The following is an 18,700-nucleotide window of genomic DNA, read 5'->3' on the forward strand; positions in this document are numbered from 1 at the left end:
GTCGAACATCGTGCAATGGTAGTGAGTTCCTGGCCAATGGACCGCTGAGTCGGTAAGTGAGTGGGTGAGTAGGTGAGCGAGTAGCTAGGTGAGTTCCAAGCTGATGGACCGCTGAGTGGGTGAGTGGGTGGGTGAGTGGGTGGGGGTGAGTGGGTGAGTAGGTGAGCGAGTAGCTAGGTGAGTTCCAAGTTGATGGACCGCTAAATAGGTGAGTTCCATGCCAATGGACCGCTGATTGCAAAGCTTGCTAGGTCCAAATCTCGCTGTCCCAAGTGTGCGGGACGATCCGGAGGGCACCACACGAGCCGCCAAACGGAGATGGCGACGATTGACAACGGAGTGGACCGGTACTCACGTGCCCACCAGCTGTCAGACAGACGTTTGAAGCTTCAGCAAAGTGAAATGAATCCGTTAATGCTTGGCCAGCCGTACTATACGTGATGTAATTATTGCCTCACTGTTGAAGACTTGAATAAAACTTCACCCGCGGTGATGTTACTAGAGTGCAACGGTGGTGCACTCCACTGTTACTTCGGATGCTTTTTTATTTTTAATTAAACGTCGGCGACGACGACAATCCCCGCCGTTGCCGAAGAGGCCTCTGTCGGGTCGAGCGCCGTTAGCGAGCGCCCACGAAGGACACAGGTGTCGCACCACGGGCTGGTGTAGCCGGCACCGTGCCCTTGCCGCCGCGGTCTCCCCGGCGTTTACACGAGGACACGCACTCGCGTTTATTTACCCGTACCGTTAATTAATCATGCCTGCGGGTTCGAACGCCAATTTTTTCATTCAACGTTTCCATTCGATGGCACTTCGGCGACGTCTCGGTGTGCGCTCTTCCAACGGCTCTTAATTGCCTGCCCTCTGTGGTATTGCTTCGCAGTACAGACATGGGTGTAGGCAAAGGTGCAGCCCTGCAATTGCTTGCGCACGTCACTGTTCATGGAAGAGCCTCCGCCAGAGCGAACTATAGAGAGGGTTTACACCATTGGAACCTCATTTGCCAGTAAAAATATGATAATTGGTTTTTTACCCTTCTATCAGGCAACAAAACTGACACCTTTTTTTACAAGGAGTCATGTTTTGGCGTCATTTGGTCCAACCCATGTGAGACTAGGCTCTAAGGAAAGCTGTCTCGGGTGTGGACCAATCAACTTCAAGGACAGTGCATATATTATCAGAGTTATGTTTTTTGTTTGCATTATGGCTACAGGTATTGTGGTCTATGCAAACATGACTCCTTGTAAAAAAGGTGTCAGTTTTGTTGCCAGATAGAAGGGTAAAAAAACAATTATTATAGAGAGGGTGTTTTGGCCTACTCTTCCACAATGTCCAGACGACTTAGCAAAGGTTGGAGTACCCACACTTACTACCCGACCACGAAGCCTGCCGATCAACCGACTCTGGCATCGCACGGTTTGGTTTAGTGGTGTATAATAACCAACGATTCCGATAGATAATATATTGACCACATTAGTAGAGCACACCAGTTTCTTGCCTTTCCCACACACCTCCGATTAGCATGGTTTGCTACGTACCGCTCTAAATAAGTGCAACATACGTATGTACAACATACGACACCGCACCGTGCCACACCGGTCCAAACTACACCACCTCTTACCCCACCGTTATTCGATCGACGCGTGGTGTGTTGGCGTGGTTGTGTATGGAATGACCACAGCAAAAGGAGACACGTGGGAGGTGGTTGCGTGAGAGCCACGGGGCGTGTGTCGGTGGTGTTTAATGCAGCGTTCACCTGTGAAAAAGAGCTTTACAGCTCAAAGGATTCCTCCAGAGTGAATTAATACTCTGATTCTGATTCGACCAGGGAGTTGCGTAGAATTGTCGTCATCGTAGTAGTAATAACAATATAACACCGCAGCGTTAATCTACGCAGGGAGCCGGGTGAAGTCTTTATGCCCTTTGGCGGAGCTCCGTTTCCGCCCTCTAGCGTCCTCGGTGTTTGACGACCGTCATTATAGCGTGGAAAAAAAAAACCCATTGGCGAATGTCACATTATATTTGTGACGTCAAGACGGGGAATTAATCTGCCAGCTGGGCTTATGCAATGATGCAATGCGATCGGCTTAATTGAGCGTCGTGGGATTACTTATTCTGCTGACGTCTGGGGAGGAAGGATATGAAATGTGTCCTCGCGCTCACTGCGGAAGTAATCGCACTCGTGCAGGGACTCTGTGTGCAACTGTGTGTATCAGTTTGATATTTGGCACGGTAGGGGGCACTTGGTAGTGCATCTGCCAGTCATCACCGTCAGCCAACCCATGGCACCTGGGTCTGTGCCGTCGACCTCTTGCCATCGAGCCTTTGACACTTCACGTGGCCTGAAAATGCACATAGCCTGGCACATGCGCCGTGGTGACGTCACCGCCACTTAGTGGCAAATAGCGGCTGTTGTCGTGTATATTCGTGTGTGTGTGTGTGTGGTTAATGGGGAGCGGAAGCGCAAACATCGCGAGAAGGGAGACAAAGGCGGCCGGGCGTAGTTCTGGCCGCAGCACCCACTCGTGTGCCATGCCTGCCTTCCTAGGTGCTATATCTAACAGGACTTGCCCCAACAACCTGCGTAGGTTACATAGGGTATCTTTGTCTTTTGTGTCTGTGTTTTGGCTGAGGGAGTGATGTCACCACAGTTTGTACATCATGGCGCATTCTCTTCAACACGAGGAGCAAAACACGAGGTCACTCCCTAAGTCAACTTGGCCGTAAACCGTTGGCCTGCTATTGTAGGGAAGTAAGCAATTTATTATTGAAGGCTTCAGTTTCTTTGCCTTCTGGGCAAATGCTAAACTGTTTGCCTAAACGTGGCAAAACCAGGGGCCGGACTTTCATATCCTGCAGGGCGTGGCCCAATTCCCAAGTTAAGTTCAAGAAATGTGTTCATTTTCCTCTCCGCCGTGGCTATTCCGTGGCTCCTCGTTGTCAACTGCACACTGGGCTCTTCTTCTTGGTTCTTTCGGTAAAGTCACGTGTTCTATTCGGCAGAGAGTAGCAGAATTTGCTGCCCGTGCTGCGTGTGGCCAGGAATAGAATTTCGCAGCCGGGAAGGGGGAGGAGCGGTGGGTGGAGGTGAATGCACAGAGACAGCGAGAGGGGCCGCAGCAGCAATTGTTATTCAGTCACCTAGGATCGATAGCCCTCCACGCCCCGGGGTCTGTGGCTGCCATACATTTACACGTGATGATAAGCCATCCTCGTTGAGCTATCCATGTGTGGCCGCCAACTCGCTTCTCAAAAAGAAGCTATTAGCTCAGTGGGGTTTTTTCCTGGTAAAATAATAAGAGTTTAGTTTTATTTGTGCATTTTTTTTTTCAAGTGATTAATTTTGCCTTTCCTATACTTTGCACTCCAATCGTGTTTTTGTCTAGTTTGTTGTTGTTACGCTCTGACCCGCCCCGACCGGACATCTGTGAAAAAGAGCTTCATAGCTCATCAGATTCCTCCGGTATAAATAAATAATCTAATTCTGTCCTGCGCTCTTCATCGGTCATATTTGCCATTTTGACGTAAGCATCATCGTCCTCATCGCCATCGTGATCATCATCGTTGTCGTCAGTAACACAGACAATATTTAGCACTTCACTTTTATGCGATGTCGTTTTTTGTGTTTAGTTTGTTGTCCTTCCCCCGCACATACAATTGGCACGGTTGGCTATGTACAGTGCGAAAGAAGTTAAACACACACACATACAGTTGACAAAGAGTTTCTTTGTCATTATCGTCATCATCATCACCATTAAAAGTTGCTGTTACTGATAGAGAATGTTCATTATTGTCATCAACATCATCATTCTTATTATCATACCAATGCCAATAGGATGTAAATAAACATCATTGAAATGTACTGTTACAGAAAGAGCTTTCATAATTGTCATCGTTATAATAACGATCATCATAATCATCATCACCGCCCTCATCGTGGCACTAACGATGGATAAATGTCACCTATGTGTACGGGGGATCTTTGTCTTTGTGCCGGTGAGCAGCTTCGAGCTGGAGAAGCTGTGCCGATTCACCATGTCTGTGCGCAAGAACTACCGCCGCGTGCCGTACCACAACTGGAAGCACGCGGTGACGGTGGCGCATTGCATGTACGTGCTGCTGCAGCGCAACCCAGGGCATCTTCTCCGAGATTGAGGTGAGGAGGGCCGGTGGGGGAGGACTGCATGCCCGTCGCTGCTGAAGGCTGAGCCAAATTGCTGAATATTTTAGTACAAAAATGAGTACAATGAGCAATGGGCAAGTCTTAGCTTCATCTATTCACAGTCACCCATTATAACACTGGTCAACACACTTTTTCTGGCATAAGGTATTCCAACGGTTGTAAGGTAATTTCGGGGTGCTGATTCCAAATCTGGCATCAGTTTTTGTCTATCACATCAGATTTTTGAGATATCAAATATTGCATTTTCAATAAAAACTGCAGAAGATAAATATTAAATAAATGTGGATATCTACATAAAATGATATTATAAACACACTATCCTAAAAATACAGCACCCTATTGTAACACTAAAGCAGTACCTGCCTCGCAACAACTTGCAATCATAAGTGACAGAGTTAATTTCGGGTAAAATCAATTAAAATGGGGTATGCCGATAGCATAAAAACGAGATGTGATAGAGCAAATCTGAGATTAGATTTGGAATCAGCACCCTGAAATTAGTCTAAAACAGCTGCAAAAGTCCAGGCCAGAAAAAAATGTGTTTTTTTGTTGACCAGTGTAATCAGTCGCAGTCAATCGTGGACGTTGTCCTCTCTTAAAGCCTCAGCCTCTTCTCCATCGCCCGTTCTCTTCCCTGCCTTCGCCCCTCCACTCTTTCCCATCCCTCCCCTGCCCCTTCGTGATCCCCAAGTGCCCCTCTATCACGGTCATCCTTTCCCCAATCCTTGTAGCACGCCCCTGCCGTGGCGGAGGGGCACAAGCACAAACGAACAAAGGCACTCGACACATCCGTCAATAACACTGCGGCCTTAAAAGTCGAGCAATGGCCCTTCTTCACAGCGCTTTGAAGGGCCGTTGCCAGAAATATCGCCCAATTATATATTGTCCTATTAAGAATATCTCGGCCTAGCAGAGAACACCAACTTCTCTGGAAATCGCAGAAGTAAAAAATAAAGACGCGAACTCCGCATCTGATCGTAACAAAGCAAGCGGCGCTGAATGCTCTCCTCCCAACAGTGCAAGGGCTTGATGGTGGCGTGTCTGTGTCACGACCTGGACCACCGGGGCTACACGAACACCTACTTCCAGAAGTTTGAGACGCCCCTCTCTGCGCTGTACTCCACGTCCACCATGGAGCAGCATCACTTTGCCCAGACCCTCTCCATCCTGCAGGTTGGTGGCTCGTAAGGAGGAGGAGGAGGAATGAACCTTTTGCAATTTATGTGCCGTGGGGTGGTGAATTGTTCCGATTTAAAGCTTTCGTGACTGCAGAGATTCATCTTCTTGGTTCTTTCGGTAAAGTCACGTAGAAGGGAAATAATAAAATAATGAATTCAGACGCTGTTTTCCCGACAGACCTGTTCTTCACCTGAGGACGGCTGCTTGCGTTGTGGCCGAAACGTCGTGAGAATAATTTGATGATGTTTTATTTTTATTATTTTATTATTTCCCTTCTACGTGACTTTACCGAAAGAACCAAGAAGATGGTGAATTGTTGTGAACTCCCTCGCACTGGAATGCTGGATGGAGTGGGTTCGATTTGTTATCGTCGTCATCGGCTGCCTTTTCATTTGCGTGCCCGGCCGCGTGCGAGTTGACGTGCCGAACGTTCCTCTGCCTCTGCGCCTCGCGCGTCTCTCGCCAGCTGGAGGGGCACAGCGTCTTTGAGAACCTGGACTCGGCCGAGTACGAGGAGGTGCTGGAGATAATTCGCAAGGCCATCATCGCCACGGACCTCGCGCTCTACTTTGGCAATCGCAAGCAGCTGGAGGAGATCCTGCAGGGAGAGCAGCTGCAGATCAAGAACCAGGCCCATCGGTGAGAACCGTGCCACCTCTCCTGCTGATGCTGGTGGTGGCGAGCGATTACCTGGTGGGGTTGGGGGGGAGGGGGGGTGGGGGTTAACCCCAGGGGCACTTGCCTCAACAGTCTGTTAAGGCGTTACTGCGGATCTTTGTCTGTGTGTGCTCAGGGACCGTTTGATTGGCCTCATGATGACGGCGTGTGACCTCTGCTCCGTGACCAAGCTGTGGCCGGTGACCAGAGCCACCGCCAACGACATCTACGCGGAGTTCTGGGCGGAGGTCAGTTGCCGCTGGAGCGTGTGTGCTGTCGCTAGCTACCATCGCACCTCCCCCTTGATTGCTCGCGATGCTCTTTTTAAATGAACACTTTCCAACCGAACCTGAAAGGTATCATCTATATCCTGCCCCCCCCCCGAGTGAATCTATTGGCCGCCCACCCATTAAAATGTGTGAGTGTGTGTGTGTTCTGAGATGCGGTGGTGTAACGTTTAGCGCGCCGCGCTACGAGCCCGGCGACCCGAGTTCGAATCCTGCTCACGGCCAACACCGGTGACGATTATATTATCTGAACCGGTCCTGGGCCTCTCTAAGATCGACTCAACCTCAAATGAGTACCTCGTGCCATGTGTAAATGTTGCCATTCGGGAGACAAAGGTGGCTGGGCGTGGTCCTGGCCACCCAACCCCTCGTGTGTCGTGCCCGCCTTCATAGGTGCTCGCTAACGGCACATGCCCCAACAGTCTGTTAATATCTTCTTGATTCTTTCGGTAAAGTCACGTAGAAGGGAAGTAATAAAATAATGAAAATAAAACAATAAAATAATTCTCACGACGTTTCGGCCACAACGCAAGTGGCCAAAACGTCGTGAGAATTATTTTATAATGTTTTATTTTTATTATTTTATTACTTCCCTTCTACGTGACTTTACAGAAAGAATCAAGAAGATGAATCCCTGCAGTCACGAAAGCTTTAAATCGAAGTCTGTTAATATGCCATATCGAGGGGTGTTTTTATTTTATTTTGAGATCGAGGACCATTGCAGACTCGTGTGATCTGGAGCCTTTACTGAGCCCTTTGTGTCTGTTCCTTATTTCCCGAAGGGAGACGAGATGAAGAAGAATGGAATCCAGCCGATAGCCATGATGGACCGAGACAAGAAGGACGAAATCCCTCAGGGTCAGGTGAGGGCCAACTTTCTCAGCAATTCGTTCATCCACTCGGTGAATTGACTCGCACTCCAATTGTCCATTGGCTCACTGTTGTAGATTAAAGTCCCCAGAGCCTTCACTATGAGACCTCCCCTTTACCAGTGGCAAAATATAGTAGTAGGTTTTTACCCTTTAAACTGGTACAAAACTGACACATTTATACAAGGCATCATGTTTGCAATAACCACAACACAAGCAGTCAAAATGCAAACAAAGAGAAACAACTCTGATGATGATAATGATATGCACTGTCCTTGAAGTTGATTGGTCCACACCTGAGACAGCTTTCCTTAGAGCCTAGTCTCCATTGGTGTTGGACCAGATGACACGAAAAGGCGTACTTAGGTGTGGACCAATCAACTTCAAGGACAGTGCATATCATTATCATCATCAGTTGTTTCTTTTTGTTTGCATTTTGACTACTTGTGTTGTGGTTATTGTAAACATGATGCCTTGTATAAAGGTGTCAGTTTTGTACCAGTTTAAAGGGTAAAAACCTACTACTATCCCCAGAACCTTCTTTGCGATCGAGCGCACAGCTCTCGGTGGGGAGCAAACCCTGGGACAATGGCAGCACCCCTCTTCTAACGAGCGAGCGACTTGATTCTGACCCCCTGCTGACGAGCCTCTCGCATTTACCCCGCAGACAATAGCCCGTATTGAACCGCGACATTGGAACGTCGCGTCGGCGATATGGCCGTGGCTACGTACAACCATGGCTGGGGCGTCACGGAGGGGAGGGGAGGGGCTGCCTGCTTATGATGTGTCCCGGTTGAGCCCCCTATGAAGTTGGTAGCTTTAATTCACAGCTAAAGTATTTATACAACTTTTTATTTTACGAGGTAAGGCCCCGCTGAGCTATGTAGCTCTTTTTTTCCGATGCGATCTGGCCACGAATGATAGCTCAACAAAGTGGCTCATCATCACGTAGACATTTATTGCAGGCACATGCCGTACTCGAAACGGACATTCATTCGGAAAAAATAACAAAGGACCCGGAGTAAAATCCACACAACCAAGGAGAGAGAGAGACATGCAAACTCCAAATATATAGCAATATAGCAGGCGTCAAGGTCGGGATTGAACCCACCACCTCCTGTATACCAGGCGAGGTAGTTAACATCTCCAAGCCACCGCGGTGGTCGCACGTTACGAGATTGAGGCTGGGTAGGCGATTGGACGCACAGTGGAAGGGGACCAGGGGCAGTGGGAGATGGACAACCAGGTGGCTAGATGCAGAGGTAAGAGATCCAGGAGAAGAAAATGTATCGAGACTGACGGAGGCAGTCATACTGCCTAGAGACAGCGGGGGTAGAGGGGGGCAGGAGAGGTGGGCCAGGAGAGGTGGTCCAGGAGAGGGGGGCCAGGTAGGGGTGGGCCAGGTAGGGGTGGGCCAAGAGGTGTGCCAGGTAGAGGGGGGCAGGAGAGGTGGCCAAGGAGAGGTGGTCCTAGAGAGGTGGGCAAGGAGAGGTGGGCAAGGAGAGGTGGTCCAGGTAGGGGTGGGCCAGGTAGTGGTGGTGGACCATACCCTTCTACTGCAGAGGATTTGAGGGCACGTTCGATGGCATGGGTTTCGTGCAAGGCCATCGTCGTCAGGGTGGCGGCATGGCAAGAAGGGCTGTGGGGCTTTTCGATTTCTCACACGGGCGCCCCATCAGTGTGGAATTTGTGAGTTCCCGTTTCCTGGCGTGGGTTTCCTTCTTCCGAGTTCTTCCCACAGATAAAATACGAAACAGTGTAAATGGTCTCGGCCGTAAACATCCCAAATGCTGAACAATTACCTGCGAATTACTCAATTGCGATCGCACACAGCGGCAACAACAGCAGCAGCATCGCCTCCTGACTGCGGAAACTGGGCAGGATCCTCCTGAAAAGGGACGTAAGGCTTTTGTGGGTTAATAATAATAATAATAAGAAACAACAACAATATTACACACAACACCGCACAGCCTATACAACGACAACACGCTCCCCCCCATACAGTGTCAATAACGCGTTCACTCATGCCTGATTGTGACCGTCCGTGCCTTTCTTGAGCGCGGCTGATGTGATGTTGCGGTGCGTGCCTTCCGTGGCGGTGCTGCAGGTGGGCTTCTATAATGCGGTGGCCATCCCGTGCTACACCACCCTGGTCGAGATTCTCCCCACAGCCAACCCCCTCCTGCAGGGAGTCAGGTGAGGCCTTCGGTCTGTGCGGCCCTCGCTGTCGAGTATGCAGCCTGTAGCGCAGCTGTCGAGCATGCAGCCAGTATGCGCAGCTGTCGAGCATGCAGCCAGTATGCGTAGCTGTCGAGCATGCAGCCAGTATGCACAGCTGTCGAGCATGCAGCCAGTATGCGCAGCTGTCGAGCATGCAGCCAGTATGCACAGCTGTCGAGCATGCAGCCAGTATGCACAGCTGTCGAGCATGCAGCCAGTGCAGCTGTCGAGCATGCAGCCTGTATGCACAGCTGTCAAGCATGCAGCCAGTATGCGCAGCTGTCGAGCATGCAGCCAGTATGCACAGCTGTCGAGCATGCAGCCAGTGCAGCTGTCGAGCATGCAGCCTGTATGCCAGCTCTGTCGAGCATGCAGCCAGTATGCGCAGCTGTCGAGCATGCAGCCAGTATGCACAGCTGTCGAGCATGCAGCCAGTATGCACAGCTGTCGAGCATGCAGCCAGTATGCACAGCTGTCAAGCATGCAGCCAGTATGCGCAGCTGTCGAGCATGCAGCCAGTATGCGCAGCTGTCGAGCATGCAGCCAGTATGCACAGCTGTCGAGCATGCAGCCAGTATGCACAGCTGTCGAGCATGCAGCCAGTATGCACAGCTGTCAAGCATGCAGCCAGTATGCGCAGCTGTCGAGCATGCAGCCAGTATGCGCAGCTGTCGAGCATGCAGCCAGTATGCACAGCTGTCGAGCATGCAGCCAGTATGCACAGCTGTCAAGCATGCAGCCAGTATGCACAGCTGTCAAGCATGCAGCCAGTATGCGCAGCTGTCGAGCATGCAGCCAGTATGCGCAGCTGTCGAGCATGCAGCCAGTATGCACAGCTTGCATGGCCCAGTATGCCAGCTGTCGAGCATGCAGCCAGTATGCACAGCTGTCAAGCATGCAGCCAGTATGCGCAGCTGTCGAGCATGCAGCCAGTATGCGCAGCTGTCGAGCATGCAGCCAGTATGCGCAGCTGTCGAGCATGCAGCCAGTATGCGCAGCTGTCGAGCATGCAGCCAGTATGCGCAGCTGTCGAGCATGCAGCCAGTATGCGCAGCTGTCGAGCATGCAGCCAGTATGCACAGCTGTCAAGTATGCAGCCAGTATGCGCAGCTGTCGAGCATGCAGCCTGTAGGCGCAGCTGTCGAGCATGCAGCCAGTGCAGCTGTATGGGGGCCCACGTGCTAGAGGAGCCCAGGCACTGGGCTACGAAGTTGGGGTGGAAATTAACAGGGAGCTTTTCTATTTAGGGCGCCACAGTGGCGAGATGTAAACTACTTCGCCTAGTACACAGGAGGGCGTGGGTACGATTCGAACCCTGACGCCTGGTATGTATTTGGAGTTTGCGTGTCTCTAGCCCCGTGGTCTCGGGGATTTTTCTCCGGGTCCTCCGGTTTTTCCCTCCACGTTTACAAACGTGCTTTTTAGAGTATTTGGCTGCTGTACATTTCCATGTGATAAGCCACTTCGTTGACCTATTGTTTGTGGCCAGGTCGCTTCTGACAAAGAGCTGTGTAGCTCAGTGCGCCTTACCTGGTAAGATTAAATAGTTTTAGTTAAGTTTAGTTTGTTTAACTCTTTGCGTCAGGGCCCATGCTTACGACCCTTCGCTACTGCACTTTAGAATAATCAATGGTGGGACGGCCAAGATTTGGAATGATAAACTCGTCAAAGCTTTAGGGGATTAAAGCCCTGGAGCATTGATGAAGGACCAATTGCATCACATCCAAAGGGAACCATGCAAAGCAATCATAACATCTTAATGAAATCGGAGCCACTCATTGCTTTCTGTGATGGATCAGTTTATCTGATATTTAGGATGATCAAGGGCTGTGAAATAGAGGGTCATGATGACGAGGGTTGGATGGTCTTGGTGGCTCTGGGTAATTGTGTGGCCTAGCACCCAGCACACTGTGTCCCTTTCCACTCCGCTTCTCTGTGTCGCTCGTGCTGGGAGGGAGAGCGATCAGAGCTGAGACGGCTGAGATTCGGACAGGTCAGCATTTCGGACTATTGAGATTCTTTGTGACCGTGGTTGAACGATCGGGGGGTGACCATTTGACGAACGTGTGGCCTTGCACTCGACACAGCGTGTGCCCCCTACATCCGACCTCGTGTGTCTCTCCGCTGTGTCCTCCGGTGTGCGCAGGGAGAACCTGGCCCAGTGGGAGAAGTTGGTCCGAGGTGAGGACACCTCGGTGTGGATTCAGTCGCAGTCCCTCCCCAACGATGACACCATTCCCGTCGAGATCGACAACTGAGAGAGCGAGAGACGTTGAAAAGGAAACAAATATACGAATCGGAAAGGAATGACGACGGAAGAAGAGCGGGAATGGCGAGAAAAGAGCCCGCTCGTTGCACGTGGGGCCTTTTCCCGCGCGGCAGGGGGCAGCGCGGGCGGCGTGGCAGGGACGACGCAAGGACGGCGCTGTGGGTGGGGGATGGTCGCGGCGGGTCTCCTGGTTCGACGCGCGCGGCGCACCGTCTGCATCGTTGGGGACGTCACGCAAGCGCGCGCTTACGTGAGCCGCGTGCAGGGAGACTGAGAACGTGCGAACGGCCAACTTTGGTCCTCAAAACGGGTTGCCTTAACAAGAAAGCGCAGAAATAAAAAAATGTCGCGCTTCGAAAACTACTACTACAACAACAACATCGACAAAAGACACCAAACGATTTTTTAAAAAGTATTTTGTTACGTTTTATGAAATACAGCGATGCTGTTAGCTGCCTGCTAATGTCGGGTTCAAGATAAACCGGAGCAAAAAAAAAAGAAAATATATATTTTTGTTTTGTTTGCCAAAACAAAATCGCACCACAGCGAGACGATGACTGCGGTTGTCGGCCGTTCCTTCGCGCCGTTTTGTTCACCATGGACCTCTCCCCATCGCTCCCCCGGCTCCAGCCTCACCTGCGCCGGGCTCGCTGCTGCCCGGCCATGCCGCTCACTCCAGCGTGCCTGCCAGCCATGTGCATCGCTCGTCGGCACGTCACGTGATCAAAACCGGCCAATGGAGAGACCGCCAGAAGGCCAATGCCGTTGGAGAGTGTCATCGATGAATGATTCAGTTTAGTCGATGAGCCAAAAAGGAAACGTGGTCGTTCCTCTGGTTTTGACTCGTGCAGACGGTTAGCACGATTGGCTACGTACGGTGCGAGAGAAGTAAAACATACATACGCACGATGGTCTACACTTGCTGTGGTAAGTTCAGCGACTGCGCAGGAATGGGGCGGCCTTATGCGACAAGGCACGCTCGGTGGTTTGGGGTTTGGACGTGGGGACTGACAGTCCAGACAAGAAGAAACAAGGCCTCTTCTGAAGGGGCCTCTGTCCCAAAGGTCTCCATGTCAACTTTCCACCAATCTCGCATTCGCGAGCTCTGAAATGAAAATAAAAAACAAAAGACTGAAATGAACGAAAAGACTTTGAACAGAGGAGCATTTTTTGCACTACATCTTAATGGCTTGCCTGCAATTTTAGTAAGGAATAAGTTAACCCTCAAGAGTTTCAGCCTCATTGTAAGAGACTTGAGACTGGAGCGAAAGGCCCGGCTCATTGGAACTCTGTGAAGACGATGTGTGAAACTGTTGCATCGGACAAAAAAAACTAAAGATTTAACCATTGGATGCAAAGTGGCGGGCACGAGTAATTTTTGCAAGACGCCTTACCGGGGGGGGGGGGGGGGGCGGGGGGGGGGGGGGGTGGGAATTATTTTGTTGGTTGTCTGAAGTCAAAAAAGATCAGGGCTTTTTCTTTTCATGACTGCACTTTAGAGCAAATGTTGGGTAACACTCCGATGTATGTGTCTAATACGTGGGTGAAATTACTTTATAATTAACTCATTAAGCTAATTGTAGTCACCACCGAACGGGCGTGTAACACGATGTACTTCAGCAGCGGGTAACTTTTAGCCTCTTGTTAATAAATAACCCAACCATAATCCTAACCTATAACTGATCGCATATACCTGCCACATACCGTAATGCATGATGTACACATGCTGACGTGAATTTGGAGTATTATTGAATATTTATATTTGATAACACATCACCGCAGTGGGCACAAGTTACTCCGTGGCGGCTCTGTAATTGCCGTCCGGCTGCAGGCGTGGAAGTTTTCCACGCACGCAAAGGACAAATGGTGAGTAAGCAGCGCAACGCGTCCCTTCGTTTGTGACTTTCGCTTGGTAGCGTCGCTGATAGGTCAACACCTGACCATGACTGCCCGCAGTCTCTGGTCACGATCCATTTGAAAACAAGAACCCACCGCCTTGCATTCAGCCACGACTCGCATTACAGGACAAATATGTTTTGTTCCCCCACCACCGCCCCCCCCCCCAGAAAGGTCAACCCTTGCGTAGCCGCACGTATCTTGCGAAACGAACAACATCAATGCAAGAAACGGTCCAATCTCGGCGATTGGTAACCATCAAATTAATAATAATTTCACAATGATTTACACTGATAACGCAACCCTGATATTACAAGGCAATGTTCAGCGGGACGTCATTCGAAAAAAAATAGAGCAAGCCCACGTCTGTGCCGGGTGTCATGGTTCAAATCTTGCCAAAATCTGGCAAAATTGACCCAATTGAGTAAAACCACATAGTAGCAACATCGCCTCCTACTGGCAGATTATACCTGCATGTTAAACGGCGCCTTTTTAAATCGTTGCGCACGATAAGAATGGCATTAATACTACTACTACTACGTACTGCCTCGTGCTTTTTCAAGACGTGCATTGGACATGGACTCGGATAGGGGGGGAGGTTCCGTACGTTCTCCGCCCGAGTTACTCGGCAGCACCACCTTCACACCGCGAGCTTCCCCAAACGTTCGGTTGATCGTGCCAATAATCTAATGGTCGATATTTGACAGCTTTAAACAAAAATCTTGATTGTCCGATGGGGGTCCCCCCTGCACTTTCTCGCCAATACGAATTTGGCGGTGTGCAGTGCACACGTGGCATTCTCATGGATTAAATGACCGAACTAGAAAAAAAAAACCCTTTAGCGAATATAAGTAGCACGCGATTATATGCGAAATGTAGCTTTGGTTTACTTAAAAAAAATTCCTGCAGGCTTATTAAGATGAAAACGCATTTAAATTATCTGTGAGAAGAAATATATTTTTTATTTTACATTTCAAAGCAGGTTGTTGCAGTTTAAACATACATTGCTAAAACAATGCATGTAATATGTAAATAGATTGACCGGTTGAGGTCTTTATTATTTGAATATCCAACTTTTTTTTCAATGAACTGATTTATTTTATTAGAAAAAAAAGACAAAAAATGCTTAAGGGCTTATCTTTTGGTGTTTATTTATTACTAATGTCAATCTTGGGCTTTGAAAGATCCCTTTTTTGGTTCGTGGTGGGGGCTGTTCTTAACCTTTCTTTACATTTTTAAATCTGATATGTGTAATGTTCTTAAAATAAATTCAGTTTCCTTTTCTTTTTGTGTATGCCCAGGAACGCGTAAAACCTCCACTGCTCTACCGCGTCGATGCAACGGTTTTCGTTGTTGTGTGATCTGAAAAACACCATCCGTTTCAGTTGAATGAAAAACGTTCATAATAGGCGAGCAGTCACTCCCAGTTACATTATTGCATTTTTTTTGTATCGTCATCACTTACTCGTCACTTAATTTAGACACCGTCCCATTCACCTTCGGTTAAAAAACCCGAATGTGGCAGCCAACACGCGTATCAAGTTAATTTGGTGTTACTTGACGAAAAAAACGAAGAGCCACAGAATCCAATTAGATGTTGATTAGGCTTTTGTTTTTTTTGCTTTTAAAAAGCAATAACGTTATGTTACAGACGCTATTAATGTGACAGATTTGGTGTCATCTTCAACATAGCTTTGTTCTAAGTATCGCCATTATTTTTTTTGTATTTACTCGTAATACAAAAATGAATGCGAATGAATGACAATCGAGCAGATATTGTTTCTATCTCTCTCATAGCTACTTACAACGTTGTTTAGGATGTAACGGTTGTGGATAAGTGGCATTACACGTACCTTCCCCAATGCATGTTTGCAGATTAAGGTCTTTTTAGGATATTCAGGTTCAGCCGGATTTCTTGTTGTCGGTGGAAGGAGAGGCTTCTCTCTGCACATTTCAATTATAAAACACCACGTACAAAAATCAACACGCTGAAATCAAATGACTGCTAATCTGCATGTGTCACTTTTATCCTACGGTCGGTATTTAAGAATTGGGTCTCTCTTGCTCGCCAAATGTGTTTTTTTTTCTCTCTTCGTTTTTTTTTTACTCGCTCGTCGTTGGGCACGGCGTCTGAAACGTCGGACACCGTCGCCCAACGTCGACACCGGCGGCACAACCCGGGGAGGCGCTGCGCAGCACAAAGGCGAAATCTTACACGGCGACATTTGGGTCTCTCATTTCCACGAACGGACACACGCACACGCGCACTCGCACGCGCGCGCACACAACGCGAACAAAGCTCCGATGTTATTTTAACGGGCGCCCTTAAGATTGCTGCCGCTTAGAGAAAAAATCAACTGTGAACCAGAGGCCGCGGCGTTTAATCGAGAGATCGGAAACAAAATATCTATATATATTTAAAACATCAAATATCCCTGCAAGTGGTCTCCTCCGCTACTGATGATGTGTGTTGTTACGAGTGCTACCGGTGGTGTAAGATCACTGAACTGGAGAGACTGTTCCGTGTGTGTGGGTTTTTTTTTTGTTTTTTTTGGGCGCGTGTAATTTATTCTTATTATTATTGATGTCGTCATGATGATTATTACTGCTGCGTTGTTATACAACCGTCGCCGTCGTCTCTGGTGAAGCCACTGCTTGGAAAAATGGGATTAAAGGGGTCTTTTAATTTTCGCTCCAGCAGAGGGCAGCAGCACGCCCTCATCTTCATCCTGATCTCAAGATGCACTCGCCCGTCTGTGTGTGTGTAGTGAGGAGCGGTGGTGCAGCGGTTAGCGCGCTGCGCTGTGAACCCGGCGACCCGAGTTCGATTACCGCCTACGGCCAACACCGGTGACGATTATCTGAACCGGTCCTGGGCCTCCCGGTAGGTCGACTCAGCCTCAAATGAGCACCTTGTGCGGTGTGTAATCTGGCCACTTGGAATACAAAGGCGGCCGGGCGTGGTGCTGACCACCCACCCCCTCGTGTACCGCGTCGGCCTTTACAGGTGCTCTCTTGCCACAAAAGTCTGTCATGGCTACACGGGGGCATCTTTGTTGAGCGAGGTTGAAGGCATCAGTTGGCGCCGCAAGGAGTTTAAAGAGACGGGAAGCAGACGTAAAAATGCCGGCTGATTTCGATTTCACACTATGTGATATCAATTCAACCTGCTTAAAAAAAAACATACAAGTTGGAATCGATTGAATAATATTAACTATAGATTTGAAGCTTTCGTGACTGCAAGGATTCATATTCTTAGGTTTTTTCGGTAAAGTCACATAGGTAAAACATCAAAATTAATGAAAATAAAATAAAAATCACGACGTTTCGGAGGCAACAGAAGTCTCCGTCATCAGCTAATTCGGCTGTGACGGTCCCACCTGATGACGGAGACTTGTGTTGCCTCCGAAACGTCGTGATTTTTATTTTATTTTATTTTCATTAATTTTGATGTTTTACCTACGTGACTTTACCGAAAAAACCTAAGAATATTAACTATATTGCGACTGAATACCGTTTTTATCGTGGCAGTCCGTGCACTGGGTAGGGACATGAGACCCCCACCACCACGTGCTGTGTGAACGGCAGCTGGGCTGTTGAATCATATCCGAGGTGGCTTCTGCTTCTGTACCCCCTAAGCGCACGTACTCGATGTGAACCAGAATTATACATTCGCAAGGGACTTGCGATCCAGAGGGTCCGCCAGTTCTCTCTCCCGGCGCGGCACTTGCGGCAACGGTGCAAAGTGTCTACAACTCTTCCCCACCAAAGCAGTGTCGGTGGATACCACCGCAGTCGATCGGCAGGCCGCGTGCGGTGGAGTAAAGTGTGGGTACTGCCACCTCTTCCATGACTTGTGTCCAGAGCTGGAGGAGTAAGCCAAAGTAATTTCTCTCCAGAGCTCCGTCTGGTGTAAGGCCCTTCCGCCAGCGGTGGTGCGAGCGAGGTAAATTGCGGGGCTGCGCCTTTAAACTTAATTTAGTCTGCGGTGGAGGAATGCCGTGAGCGTGTTTGAAATGTGAATATTTAAACTTATATACCCATTGGAATGCGAGTAGACTTCACGAAAGCAAAAATAGTGGACTGCATTGGCAATCGCACGGGCGTGGAGTGAGAAGCTGTTTCCCATATCATCGCGCACACAGTGCCCCGTAAATTGAACACCCATTTCTTGTCGTCCTTCACCCCGCACCTCCGATGAAGCGCGGTTGGTTACGTACGGTGCGAAAGAAGTTTCACGTGCGTACACACGTAACAGAATGATAGTGTAGATGGCAGGGTCAATGATGAACGTGGTGGTGAGGGTTTTGGGTACACGTGTTAATGTCCGTTTACAACAGTCCCTTTGGTCAATCCACTGCTGGTGACATACAGAGGCAAAGGGGAGCCGTCTTTTCACACCGGACGATGCAATCGATGGTTGCCAACCTCAACTCGAGTTGCAAAACGCTGCGACCTTTTTTTTTTGGTAGTCATCGTTAACATTTGTGCACCATTGGAATGGTTTCCCCAAATTCACTTTGTTTTTGTGAGCTCCGTAAATGCATTCTGGACGGAGTGGTGGCACAGTGGTTAGTTGACACAGCATTGCATCCGGTCACCTGAGTTGGATTCCTGGACACGGTTAAGCGGTGATATTTAAGGTTCTGCCAGCTCGTTCGATTCTGATTTCAAGCCTTGACCAACGTTTAGTTAAAATTTTTTCATTTAAATGAAATCGCATTGAGAAAGATTAAGGAACGTGTGGATTAGAGAACATGCACAGTTTATTGGCATCATTAAGATGGCTCGGACGAGTATGTGGGCTTGGGCAGGACCACGTCACGAGAAGAGAAGATGGTCAAGAAGACCGGGAGAGTGGCGACCTAGGAAGCGATCATTCCGCGTGTAGCATCGTGGGAGATGGCGACAGACTGGGGGAGAATCTTCACTAAGGAGTGGATTGATCGTGGCCGAGTAATGATGTAGTCAGTTGATCCTCTTGTGAGATAGTACGATGGCTCCACTCGGCAGAGGCGAGCGATGAGGTCGGCTTGCTTGCAGGATGCTCGATTGAGTTTTACCTTGCCGCCGTAATCGTCAAAGTGATGGAGGAAGTTTAGGGGGGGGGGGGGGGGCGTCTGTGCCAATTCCTAACATC

The 18,700-nt window shown here is 49.1% G+C and overlaps 1 protein-coding gene across 1 annotated transcript in view; it reads left to right on the forward strand.

Moving 5' to 3' along the window:
• PDE10A (phosphodiesterase 10A) overlaps positions 1-13,079 on the forward strand; it is a 139,014-nt gene extending 125,935 nt beyond the window's left edge. The window contains 8 exon segments of the mRNA XM_061568096.1: positions 4,005-4,131; positions 4,133-4,156; positions 5,201-5,356; positions 5,829-6,001; positions 6,156-6,267; positions 7,089-7,169; positions 9,283-9,371; positions 11,542-13,079. Coding sequence (XP_061424080.1) covers positions 4,005-4,131; positions 4,133-4,156; positions 5,201-5,356; positions 5,829-6,001; positions 6,156-6,267; positions 7,089-7,169; positions 9,283-9,371; positions 11,542-11,653 — 874 coding nt within the window. The 3' untranslated portion in view covers positions 11,654-13,079.
• The last annotated feature ends 5,621 nt before the right edge of the window (positions 13,080-18,700 follow it).

This window comes from Lethenteron reissneri, chromosome 5, assembly GCF_015708825.2.
Source record: "Lethenteron reissneri isolate LAM-NWPU_2019-01 chromosome 5, ASM1570882v1, whole genome shotgun sequence".
Taxonomy (NCBI): Eukaryota; Metazoa; Chordata; class Hyperoartia; order Petromyzontiformes; family Petromyzontidae; genus Lethenteron; species Lethenteron reissneri.